The 13048-nt window shown below is 43.6% G+C and overlaps 1 protein-coding gene across 1 annotated transcript; it reads left to right on the forward strand.

The window, feature by feature from the left end:
* Nucleotides 1-6873: 6873 nt before the first annotated feature.
* LOC113755923 lies at nucleotides 6874-12523 on the forward strand. Its single transcript, XM_027299783.1, has 3 exons — nucleotides 6874-7908; nucleotides 10879-12357; nucleotides 12500-12523. Exons 1-3 carry the CDS (start codon nucleotides 6874-6876, stop codon nucleotides 12521-12523), a joined length of 2538 nt encoding a protein of 845 aa, XP_027155584.1.
* Nucleotides 12524-13048: the final 525 nt, after the last annotated feature.

Below are 13048 nucleotides of genomic sequence, written 5' to 3' on the forward strand. Positions count from 1 at the left end.
TTTTGTTAATGTGTGATCTTGGTTTACTTCTTTATTGAACGCTTTATGCCTATATGAAATTGGTTGCTTGAGTGATAGTAACTCACTGGGCGTAAGCTCACTCTATTCCTTTTGTTTTCCTTACAGGAATATAAACACTTTTGGAAAGTCCTTGAATGTTGGTTGCCGAGTTGAGCTTATGTGAATGAAATTTTGAATAGCTCCTTTTGAGCAAATTCTAAGCGCATTTTGATCCAACCAAAATTGTTGAGTTGTAATTTGCAAGCCGTACTTGTATAAACTTGTTGGACAATTTGGGTATGCCCTTTTGGTATGTAAATGCTAAATTTCAAGATGTGTATGTTTGATTGATGCTTGGTTGGATTTTGACGTGTCGATTACTATTCATGACCGACTCTGTTTTCGTTTTTTTTTATTTTGTAATTTTGACCTGACTAAGTACGCTTGTATGTTCCGAAACGTGCTAGATCGCTTTACACTGTCCCGTTAGTCCTGGCGAGAGTTGGGCAGGCAGTCCGCTAACCCCTTTGGTTCGCCTTAGGGGAAGGTGGGGCTGTCACAGGTGGTATCAGAGCCTAGGTTTGAATTGGCCTGGGCGTGTTAGAAAGGCTCGACTTGAGGATTATTTTGATTATGTTCCTTAATGTTATTTACATTTATTTACTCTTTTGGTGTAGGATGGACGGACGTGGTGAGCCTAGTGATACCCTCCTGGTGAGCGACCACGCGGAGTGCTCCCAGTGATCCCATACCAGATACGGCCAAGAGGGGCCGTCGTGCGTTGGAGCCCGGCTAACCGCCTCCGACGGTGTGAGTGTCGCCACACCTACGCCTACCCTAACACCTTAGTGTTGGCCGTGGCCGAGAAACGGAAGGAGCTGGCCAAAGATAATGCTAGGCTCGAGGCCGAGGGGAATCAGTTGAGGGCGACCAACGAGAAACAAGCCAAGCGAATTAAGGATCTAGAGTACGATGTGCTCGAGTATGAGGATAGAGTGGACGACCTCTGCACTCAACTTAGGAAGACACGTGAGCGTGAGACTAAGCGAGCTCGGAAGGTTAGGGTTCGAGCCGCGTCGATCCTGAACCTCTGCGCCGACGTGCTCGGGGAGGTGAGCGACGAGGCGTCATGCACAGGGGCCGGGGCAGGAGATGAATCCACCCCGTTGCGTAGGTCCACTAGCCCGACGATGGACTAGGTTGTGACTCCTAGGATCTTTTGGGATAGTTTTGTTTTTGTATATAGGACGGATGGGGAAAAGAGCCTTAGCTAGCCGTTTTGTACTTTGGATTAGCTACGTGTATATTATTTTTGATAAGGCCATTCCCTGGTGGATTGTCTAGGTTTATACTTGACTTGACTGTACTTGATTTGATTGTACTTGGCTTGACTGGTTGTTGATATGTGTGTTGTTTGATTTTGTTTGGAATGTATATAGATGTGTTTGTAAAAGCTTTTGGGATTTTACTTACATGCCTTGTTATTTTATTGTTCTAGTACGTTTGCCTAGATCAAATAGATTTCATGGAAGGCACGCGTAGTGGACGGAGACGTGGGCGCGGGAGTAGGCAACCTACGTCGGACCAGGGTGCTGGAGAAACCTCATCGGGACCTAACCCTGAACCGAGGGCTGACCCCAATGTGCAAATAGCTGCCGCTATGCAGCAAATGACCAACCTGCTGGCACAAGTGGTGCAACAACAAGGCCAAAACCCAAACCCTAATCCTGGAAACCCGGGCAACCACATCGAAAGCGACGATAGGGCACTTGAGATGTTCCAGAAGTTCGCCCCACCGAAGTTTATTGGGGGGCCCGACTCGGATGTCGCCGAAAGGTGGCTTGAGAAAATGGTAGACATTTTCGCTGCCCTGCACTACACCGAAGAAAGGCAGGTGACTTTCGCCATTTTTCAACTAGAAGGGGCGGCCCGTTCCCGGTGGAACGTCATCCGGCAAAAATGGGAGCGGGAACAAGCGCCCAGAACTTGGGTGAATTTTATGAGAGAATTCAACGCGAAATTCTTCCCTCCTCTGGTTCAAGAGAGGAAGGAAGATGAGTTTATTCGACTTCGCCAAGGGGCTCAGTCTGTAGCGGTGTACGAAAGCCAGTTCACGCGCTTATCCAAGTTTGCCCCTGAGTTGATTATGACGGAGCAACGGCGGATCAGGCGTTTTATCCAAAACTTGAACGTGGAGATTCAGAAGGACCTCGCGGTGGCCCAGATTAACGCTTTTAGCGAGGCCGTTGAGAAGGCGTAGCGGGTACAAAACGCTAGGCTTCAAGTAAGGAACTTCCAGGCTAAGAAACGAGACTTCCCTGGGAGTAGTTCAGGACAAGGGGAGAAAAGTGCTCCTCCCAAGTACTGACGGGGGTCTGGAGGTGGACGGCAGGTGGGAGTAGGCAGAGGGACTCCGACGAGAGGTAGCCAAGCTGGGCGAGGTCAAAGAGGCAATTTTCAAGGAGGCTCAGCTTCAGCACCTCGTGGTCCCTGTGGGCATTATGGGAAGCCAAACCACACGGAAGATAATTACTGGAGGAAAGAAGGTAAATGTTTACGCTGCGGTAGTGCAGACCACCAATTGGCCACTTGTCCGGTCCTAAAACAAGATGGAAAGGGGAGCCAACAACCGTCGAGGACCAATTCCGGACCAACTAAAGAAGAGGGGACGAAACCTAAGGTCGCGGCTCGAGTGTATTCGTTAGAGTCCCAACAGGTCCTAGATTCCTCCGAGGTCGTAGAAGGTACGATCCCTGTATTCCACCGCTTTGCAAAGTTTTAGTAGATCCAGGTGCCACTCATTCCTTTGTTAATCCTGATTTCATGTGTGGCATCGATATAAAACCTACTAGTTTACCATACGACCTAGAAGTTAGTACCCCTACGGGGAATCATCGGTTGGTTACTAGTCTGGTTTATAGGGATTGTGAAGTGTGGGTAGGAGAGAAGAGGTTATTAGGAGATTTGATAAGCCTGTCCATCAAGGGGTATGATGTGATTCTGGGCATGGACTGGTTAGCTAAGTATAATGCCCAACTAGATTGTAAGAAGAAAGTGGTGGAGTTCCGTATTCCTGGGGAGGCGACCCTAAGGTTGGATATAAGGGGTAGGTTAGCCTCATCTGCTTTGATTTCGGGCATTCGGGCTAGAAAACTGCTAAGTAAAGGGGCACAAGGATTTTTAGCCTTTCTAATCAACACCCCCACAGATAAAGTGAAGGTAGAGGATGTACATATAGTAAGGGAATTTCCGGATGTATTCCCTGATGAGTTAGTAGCTCTACCTCCGGAAAGAGAGATAGAATTCAAGATAGACCTGCTACCTGGAACCTCACCTATCTCCAAAACCCCATACCGAATGGCCCCTGCAGAGCTCAAGGAGCTAAAGTTGCAATTACAAGACCTTCTGGAGCGGGGATTCATTCAAGAGAGTGGGTCTCCTTGGGGAGCCCCTGTGTTGTTTGTAAAGAAAAAGGACGGAAGTTTGAGGATGTGTATCGACTACCGGGGCCTGAACAACGTCACGGTTAAGAATAAGTACCCACTGCCCCACATTGATGAGTTATTTGACCAACTGCAGGGAGCAGTGGTCTTCTCAAAACTGGACCTCCGTCAGGGGTATTACCAGTTGTTGATTAGGAGAGAGGATATTCCAAAAACCACTTTTAACTCGAGATATGGGCATTTCGAGTTCGCAGTTATGCCCTTTGGACTAACCAATGCTCCTGCCGCCTTCATGGACTTAATGCATAGGGTTTTTAAACCCTATTTGGACCGATTTGTCATTGTTTTTATTGATGACATCTTGGTCTACTCCAAAACTCGTGAGGAGCATGAGCAGCATCTGAGAGTTGTGTTGCAGACCCTAAGGGAGCATCAATTGTACGCCAAGTTCAGTAAGTGCGAGTTTTGACTGGAGAAAGTTAGTTTCCTAGGGCAAGTAATTTCCCAAGAAGGCATCTCGGTTGACCCAGCGAAAGTAGAGGCTGTGACCAATTGGAAACGGCTAGAAAACCCCACCGAGGTTCGTAGCTTTCTAGGTTTAGCGGGGTATTACCGGCGTTTCATTAAAGATTTTTCTAAGTTGGCCGGTCCTTTAACCGACCTGACGAAGAAATATGGTCGGTTCGTGTGGAATGCCAAATGTGACGCGAGCTTTCAGGAGTTAAAGAAAAGGTTGACTGCGGCGCCAGTTTTAGTCCTGCCTAACGGAGTTGATGGGTCTGCTGTGTATACCGATGCTTCACGAGAAGGCCTGGGATGCGTTTTAATGCAGAATCGTAATGTGATCTCTTTTGCCTCTAGGAAGTTGAAACTTCACGAGCAGAATTACCCGACCCACGATCTAGAGATAGCCGCCGTGGTTTTCGCGCTGAAAAAGTGGAGACACTACCTATATGGGGTGACCTTTGAGATTTACTCGGACCATAAGAGTCTTCGGTACCTCTTCTCACAGAAGGAATTGAACATGAGGCAACGATGGTGGATGGAATTTCTGGAGGATTACGACTGTACCATCAACTACCATCCAGGAAAGGCGAACGTAGTAGCCGATGCTTTGAGTCGCAAGGCTCAAGTAGCAGGGTTAATGATTAAAGAGTGGGATTTTGATGTGAATGAAGAAACCGGTCAAACCATGCAAGTAGAACACGTGAAAGTTCCCCTCGGCCCGATCACGCGAGCACGAGCCAAGCAAATGAAGGAAGCACTCGAACTCCTAGTCCAAGCTGTCCACGTGCAAGTTGAGAGGCCTAGGCCCATAGAAGGCCTTGCGTATGAGGAAGAAAGGCAAGTCACCTTGATAGAAGCTTCGCTCGATGAAGGAGACCTTGTCTAAAGGCCACGGCCTATAAGGCGTGGGCGCGCTTTATAAGAACAAGTCTCCTGCCACTCAATCGCAGCCGCGTCGCTACAAGGCGTGGGCACGCTTTATAAGCACATGCATTCTGCCCAACTATTTCATTTAGCCTTTCAGCCGCGTCGCTATAAGGCGTGGGCACGCTTTATAAGCACCTGCATTCTGCCCAACTATTTCATCATATTTTAGTCTTTTCCAATTCACATTAGGGTTTCTTATTGTAAGGCTATATATATTAGCCTAAGTTCCGTACTTTGAGATAGATTACGTGAATACAAAATTGAGAGTTCTCTCATTGGCTTCTTGTGAGCTTTTCTTGAAGTTCTTAGATTAAATCCCTAGGATCTTCAAGTTGACTTATCAATCTAGAATCACACTAGATTGTGGCGTCTTCTACACTATACCAAGGTTTGTTAGCCATGTGATTAACGGGTCAAGGTTCCATCAACCCCAAACGTGTTCCGTCCCTCTAGATCCTGTGCGCTTGTCTCTTGCGGGTTTCGTCACAAGTTGGCGACGTTCGTATCAGTTGGTAATCAGAGCTAGTTAGAGGTATCACGTTATATCCCTTGTTTATTGTTTCGTATCTTGTTTTCTTGTGTTTCTAGTGTTTAGGATTTCATTGTTTTCCGTTGCTATTCGTGTCTTGCCTCGTTGTCATAATTCTACAAAAAAAAAAAGTTACTGTTCACGGATTACTACTCACGTCACTGTTCATCCGTGAGTTTGTTGGTGTTGTGTTTGAATCATTAGAGTCAAAAAAAAAAGTCACGCACCTTATTTTGTTCTCGCGTCAAGTTGCTGGAATTTCGCTTTGAGTATTACTGAAATTCTGCTTTGCCTCTTTCGTGAGTTTTGGTTGTTGTCTTGCAAACCTTGGAGACCATCACATAATTGGAGAAGTTCTTGAGTTTCTTGAACCAGAATCTTGAAGTTCTTGGTCCACCAAGATTTGTTTTGGAAGTTCTTGAAACAAAAAAAAAATAAAAAAAAATCAGGAACTAGGATTTTCTTGAAAGCTTGCACCCTCTTGCAATCGTTTCTTGATCTTGTTGGAGCAACCTGAAATTGTGTTCCCTGAAGAGCTGACATCTTGATCAAAAGTACAAAAAAAAAAGAGAAAAGAAACGAAAAGGACAAAAAAAAAATGAAATAAGAAAGAAAAGAAAAGGAAGAAGGGATTCGGCTCTCCAAAAGCAATCAGGTTTCCTAATCTTGATTGGTTTCCAAGTCTCCAATTCTTAGTTAGTTTCCCAATCTTAATTGGCTTCCGTATCTTGTGTTCCATTCTTGAATCGGTTGCCAAGACTCCAACCAAACTGGACAGTCCCAAAAGCACCCCAAACCAGTTTCCTAAACCGCTACAAAGACCTTTCCCAAATCACCTTTGGATTCTTGAGTATCCTAAGTCGGTTGTACTAGTTATTACAAACTGAATTGGCTGAAATTCAAGGGCTGATTCTGACATTATTTGAACATCCTAGAAGCACCGTTGTCCCTCCAAAATACAGACCAGAATTCAGCAATACAACAGTCCAAAATTCCAGTTTTGCGGGTAAGAGTTTTCTAGGATTCCAAATTTCTGTTTTGAGTCTTGAGTCGTGTCTAGTGTCAAACATCTTAGGACTGATTTCCTACATTATTTGAGTTTTTTTTAAGTAGTGTATCAAGTGTGTCATAGACCTGAGTTGTTTCCATTTTGACCCTTGCTTCGTTTGTTATTTGATTCGTGGTTGAACGTCAATATTGGAGCTCCTTGGAGGAAATTTTCTGATTTCTTCAAGGGAGGCAAACAAAGGTCAATAAGAGCTATTTGTGAGATCATTAGAGTGAGTAATCTTGAGTGATATACGAGAGTGAGTGAAAACACGTGAGGAAGTGTGTGAGGTCACATATACCTTTTCTTTGTTTTTCTTTTCTAACCATTGCAGGATACCCAAGCATATCAAACGGAGGCGAATCATCACATCTGGACCCAAAACTTAACAATGCTGATTGATTGGACAATTCCAGCACATGTTGACACAATCTTTGGAGGCCGTTCATGAACGGATTGACCAATTAGCAAGTGGCCAAAGTCGCTCCAAATCTGTTCGGGGAAAAACTCCGTTACATGAAGCGTATGACTCGAATAGTGACGAGGAGGAAGTTGTTCGATGCCCCCGATATGATGCCAAGAGGACCGATGACTCGTTCAAGGGAGTAAAGATCAAAATACCTTCCTTTCAAGGTAAATCAGACCCAGAGGAGTACTTGGAGTGGGAACACCGCCTTGAGATGGTATTTGACTGCCAAAGTTACACAGAGGAAGAAAAGGTTAAGCTTGCTATCCTTGAATTCACTGATTACGCAATTGTATGGTGGGAGCAAGACAAGACTAGCCGTAGGAGGAATAGAGAGAGGCAAATTGGTTCTTGGGATGAGTTGAAGGCCGTCATGAGGAAGAGATTCATGCCCAGCCACTACTACCGCGATCTCTATCAAAAGTTGCAAACCCTCACCCAAGGCAACCGGAGCGTCGATGATTATTACAAGGAGCTTGAAATTATTATGCTTCATGCGGACATTGTTGAGGATCGTGAGACAACCATGGCCCGGTTTCTTAGTGGGTTGAGACCCGAGATAGCCGAAGTGGTGAAGCTACAGACTTATATGGATCTTCGTGAGCCAGTGGACAAAGCTTCAAAGGTGGAACACCGCCTCAAAAGGAGGGGTCCTACACGACCCACTAACACACTGGGTGGATCAAATTGGAGGTCTTATGGCCTTAGGAAAGAGGAGAAACCGACTACGGGAGTCTTCAGTGGAGCCCAACGAAATGAAGCCAAGCCCGAAGGCTTCAAAAGGGACCCCAAAGCGGTGCATGATATTTCTAAGATCCGTAACCATGAGACCAAATGCTTCAAATGCCAAGGGTTTGGTCACATTGCATCTCAGTGTCCAAACCGACGAACCATGATCTTGCTTGACAATGGGGAGGTGGTTATGGATGACGAAGGGGATGACCATGAAGGAATGCCTTCCTTAGTGGAAAATGTGACGCCCCGAAAAGTATGAGTGTGAGAACCCGAAAATTTTCTAATTTTCTAGGGTTTATTTTATTTAATCGCCCGCCTTTTCTACATTTTCTTTATTAGAAAAATTCCCCAGATAAATTTTATGAGCAAAAATAGTTTTAAAATGATTTTTCTAGTATCGGTTAGTTTTTGAGAAATTAAGAGCGTATTTTGAACGTGGGACCCGCAAGTGCGGTAAATGCATTATATTTTTGACAACTTGTTGGAATTTTGTATTAAGTGATATTATTTTACAATGTGTTAAGATATTTGTATTGGAGAGACAAAAAGATAAGATTAAAACCCTAAAGGACCATTTGTCACAAAACCATTGGACCTTGACTTTTGACCAAGACTTTTCTAACTTTACTAAAACCAATTTGGACCCAATTTCTCTCCATTTTAGCTTGTCTTGGACAAAATTTTGAGAGAAAAGAGAGAGAAAATCCATCATCTTGCACTTCAATTTCTTGTCCAAATCTTGAGTTCCAACCGATTAAATTGCAAATCACTCCATAAAACTTGCTAGCTAAGGAAGATTGAAGCTCTTGGTGGAGTTGTTTTGGAAGAAAAATCCCTAAGTCATCACCTTTCTTGATATTTGAAGGTATCATGTCTAGCCATCCTTTCTTTGTTCTTGATTATGCTAAATTAGTGACTTGTGATGGCTAAAGAGATGGTTTGATGGATTATATTTTGAGTTGTGGTTGGATGGATGAACTTTTATTATTTTTGGGGATTTTTCTGTTTTAATATGAGTATGATTATGTGGTTATGTATGATGATTGGAAATGATGTTTAATGATTCTAGAAGGTGGAAAAAGTGGAAGATTGCAAGTAAATTCTGTTTTGGAAGAAATCTGGAAAATTAGGGTTCTTGGTTCTTCATTCTGTCCGAAATTTTAGGTCCTAGATAGAGGCCGAATTGGCTTTTGCTTAAAACATGAAAGTTGTATGGAATGACATTTTAAAGGTGCCTACAAAATTTCAGGTCAATCGGAGTAGCGTAGAATGAGAAAAGTCTAAATTACTATTGCTGTTCTGGTTTACCCGAAATTGGAATTTGCGACTGTAATTGGTTGTTTTGGCTGGAATTTATTCCGAATTGGTTGTTTAGGTCTTCTGATGAAATGTATCCCTGTTTCTTAGATTTTATCTGGTTTTGGAATTTCTGGATTTGGACTTGGAGAGCCTGAGTTATGATGTTTCCGCTGGAATGCGTTCTGTGAATCTGTTTTTGTGATTCTGGTATAGTTTCTTCCATTTTTGACCTGGTTACACTCGAAACTGGGTTGAGTGACCTTCTGCAATATTGTACCCCTATCTCTTAGCTTCGAAACGGTGGGTCTTGTACCTTCATCCGACAATCTTAGTACCTTTGGTGCCATTACCGCAAAATGACGTCAAAACTGTTTTTCTGGTTTTGAGCTTAACTTTCATTTCCGGACTTTTCCATAGCTTGACTTGTACTAGTACTACTTGGAGCTTGCTGAATGGCTATTGGATGAACTTGTTGTTGTGTGTGTACCTTTGGGTTTGAATGAGAAGAATAATGAAGCCATGATGGCTGGAAAAGTAAGCAAATTCAGGGGAAGTGCTGTCCGAACTTTGAAAGGATTTGTTTGCATTGAGTTTGTGATCTAAGACTTGGATTTGAGCAAGGCAATGTTATATGATGGATGATTTCTGAGCCGTGGAGGTGAGTGACCTCAAACTATTTCTAAAGTTATTTATGAATCGTTTCCTGCATTATTTACTTTTGAATTGTTTCCAAAGTTACTTTGAACCGTTTCTTACATTATTTACCTTTAAACTGTTTCCAAAGTTACTTTTGAACTGTTTTCTTGCATATCATGCGTGCTTGCATATGAGTGTTCTTGTTGGCTGTATTCCTTGATTTATTGGCTTGTTATTATTGATTGATAATGTGTTAAGTGCTTTCAATGATTGTTAAAACGAGTTTTCTAGGCGAGTGTGTACTTTATCGCACTCGACCTCAATAAATATGAAATTTTCAATGATTAATGATTAAATGCTAGTTGCGCATGAATGTAAGCCGTTTGGCTGAATTGGGCCCTGCCCTTCGTTACCGATCGACTCGAGCCAGAAGCGGACTCGGTCGGGCGATATGGTGACCCTGGGTGAATTTGGTATACTCGAGTATTACCTTGTAGTCCGGCTACGTCCGGATGGGTGGAGTCCGGCTACGTCCGGATGGGTGGAGACCGGCCAACGTCCGGAAAAAAAAAGATGAACGAATAAAAAGATGAACGAGGGATTATTTATAAAAAAATGAACGTATCCTTTTCATGAATGTTACTATCGCTTTCCATTGTACATGTTTCTTGAATTATTGATACTCCATATTTAATGTTTTGTAAATGCTGTAATCGTTTCTGGACTTATCATGTGATTTATGACATCATTGAAAAGAAATATTGTTAAACCGATTTGATTACTGATTTTCTGGTTACTCGCTGAGCTTCTAGCTCACCCCAAAAATATTTTTATTCCCCTCCACAGGGCTCAAGGCGAAGGCAGGACTTGTTGTGCTTATTCACGTGAATGCATGGCCTTTTATTTTGTACAATTTGGATTTGGAATCATTTTATGTATAGTTGGGAATTGTTTCCGCTGCAATTGTGACATGTAATTATTGGAGACTTGGATGTATATTTGTGGACCATGTGATGTATATTTGAGGTTTATTCTTGTAATTCATTTCAGGACTTTAGTGAACGACTGAGTCCCGGCGAGAGCCGGGCAGGCGGCCCGCCGAACCCTCTGGTTCGCCTTAGGGGGAGGTGGGGTCGTCACAGAGAACGATGCAGATTCTAGTGAGGAACTACCAACGAATGAACAACTCGGCTTGGTAGTTCGAAGGGTGCTAACTACGCAAGTTAAGGAGGATGATGGACAACAAAGGAAAAACATCTTTTACACACGTTGTCACATAAAAGGCAAGGTGTGTAGTCTCATTATTGACCCCGGGAGTTGCACAAATGTGGCAAGTGTGACACTAGTGGAGAAGGCCGCCCTTCTCACAATCAAACATCCTCACTCTTATAGGCTTCAGTGGTTGAATGACAGTGGGGATGTGCGGGTCACGAAGCAAGTCGTGATCCCTTTCCGCATTGGTCGCTATGAGGATGAAGTCCTCTGTGATGTAGTGCCAATGCAAGCTACACATGTGCTATTGGGGAGACCATGGCAATATGACAAAAGAACTAGTCATGATGGTTTCACCAATAAGTACTCATTCATACACGACAACAGGAAGGTTACACTTGTTCCTCTCACTCCTAAACAAGTGCATGAGGACCAAATGTGGCTACATCAAGAAAGTGAAGAGCAAAGGAGGATGAAAGGAATCGAGAAGAGGGAAGGCAAAATGGCCTTAAATGAGTCGGCCCTAGAGCAAAAAGTCGAGAGGAAGCAAAGTATGTTTGCGAAAGCTAGGGAAGTAAAAAGGGCTTTACTTTCTCACCAACCTTTGCTTATGTTAGTATGTAAAGAGGTAATGCTCGCTTCTAATGACTCTACTAACTCCTTACACCCTCGTATGCGATCATTGTTGCAGGAATTTGAAGATGTGTTTCCCGAGGAGATCCCGGACGGGCTACCTCCCATCCGTGGAATTGAACACCAAATAGACCTCGTTCCAGGTGCACCGTTGCCCAATAAAGCCACATATCGCATGAGTCCCGAAGAAACAAAGGAACTGCAAAGGCAAGTGGATGAATTACTCAAGAAAGGTTGGGCGCGTGAGAGCTTAAGTCCTTGTGCCGTCCCCGTTATCTTGGTGCCAAAGAAGGATGGAAGCTCACGCATGTGTGTAGATTGCAGAGCCATTAATTCGATAATGGTAAAGTATCGTCATCCTATACCTAGGTTAGATGACATGCTAGATGAACTAAATGGAGCTGTGATTTTCACGAAAATTGATTTAAAGAGTGGATACCACCAAATTCGAATGAAAGAGGGTGATGAATGGAAAACGGCCTTTAAGACTACTTATGGATTGTATGAATGGCTAGTCATGCCCTTTGGTCTATCTAATGCCCCTAGCACATTCATGAGGCTAATGAATCATGTGTTACGCCCTTTTCTTGGTAAATTTGTGGTAGTCTATTTTGATGATATCTTGGTCTATAGTCGCGATCTTAATGAGCATATGGAACATTTACGAGCTGTTTTAAATGCTTTACGCCAAGCCAGCTTGTTTGCTAATTTGAAAAAGTGTTCCTTTTGCACTAATCAATTGGTCTTCCTAGGATACGTCATTAGTGCACAGGGAATACAGGTAGATGAAAGCAAGGCTAAAGCCATTCAAGAGTGGCCTACACCAAAGACGGTGAGCGAAGTAAGGAGCTTTCATGGATTAGCTAGCTTCTATCGGAGGTTTGTGCGAGACTTCAGCACAATTGCCGTCCCCTTGACTGCCGTAATCAAGAAGAATGTCGTTTTTCAATGGGGGGCCGACCAAAACAAGGCGTTTCAATTGCTTAAACACAGGCTCACGCACACACCTGTACTTTCTTTACCTAGCTTCGATAGAATGTTTGAAATCTAATGTGATGCGTCAGGTATTGGCATTGGAGCTGTGTTGATGCAAGAGGGTAAGCCAATTGCTTATTTTAGCGAGAAATTGAGTGGAGCAGCCTTGAACTACTCCACCTACGACAAGGAGCTATACTCCCTCATTAGGGCTCTCGAGACATGGCAACATTATCTGAGAGCAAGGGAGTTCGTCATCCATACTGATCACGAGTCCCTCAAGCATTTGAAGTCACAACAAAAGTTGAATAAAAGGCATGCACGATGGATTGCTTTTGTTGAGACTTTTCCCTACGTGATCAAGTATAAGACAGGTAAAACCAACGTTGTAGCTGATGCTTTGTCACGCAGGTACTCCTTGCTTACCTTACTTGATACTAAGCTACTTGGTTTTGCAACCATCAAAGAGTTATATGCACGAGATCCAGACTTTCGTGAATGCTATGCACAATGCTTAAAATCTAAGCTGGGTCACTTCTTCATACATGATGGTTACTTGTTTCGAGTTGATAAACTTTGCATCCCTCAATCCTCCATTCGATTATTGCTCGTTAACGAAGCACATTCAGGAGGTTTAA

Source organism: Coffea eugenioides, unplaced genomic scaffold (genome assembly GCF_003713205.1).
Source record: "Coffea eugenioides isolate CCC68of unplaced genomic scaffold, Ceug_1.0 ScVebR1_185;HRSCAF=751, whole genome shotgun sequence".
Classification (NCBI taxonomy): domain Eukaryota; kingdom Viridiplantae; phylum Streptophyta; class Magnoliopsida; order Gentianales; family Rubiaceae; genus Coffea; species Coffea eugenioides.

What these genes read in the sequence shown, in the direction of transcription:
- LOC113755923 (XM_027299783.1), top strand. Translation starts at nt 6,874, where the DNA reads ATGTTGACACAATCTTTGGAGGCCGTTCATGAACGGATTGACCAATTA. An exon ending in AAAATGTGACGCCCCGAAAA is followed by an intron (nt 7,909 to 10,878) that starts GTATGAGTGTGA and finishes ATAAAAGGCAAG; the next exon opens with GTGTGTAGTCTCATTATTGA. An exon ending in TTGCCGTCCCCTTGACTGCC is followed by an intron (nt 12,358 to 12,499) that starts GTAATCAAGAAG and finishes GTGATGCGTCAG; the next exon opens with GTATTGGCATTGGAGCTGTG.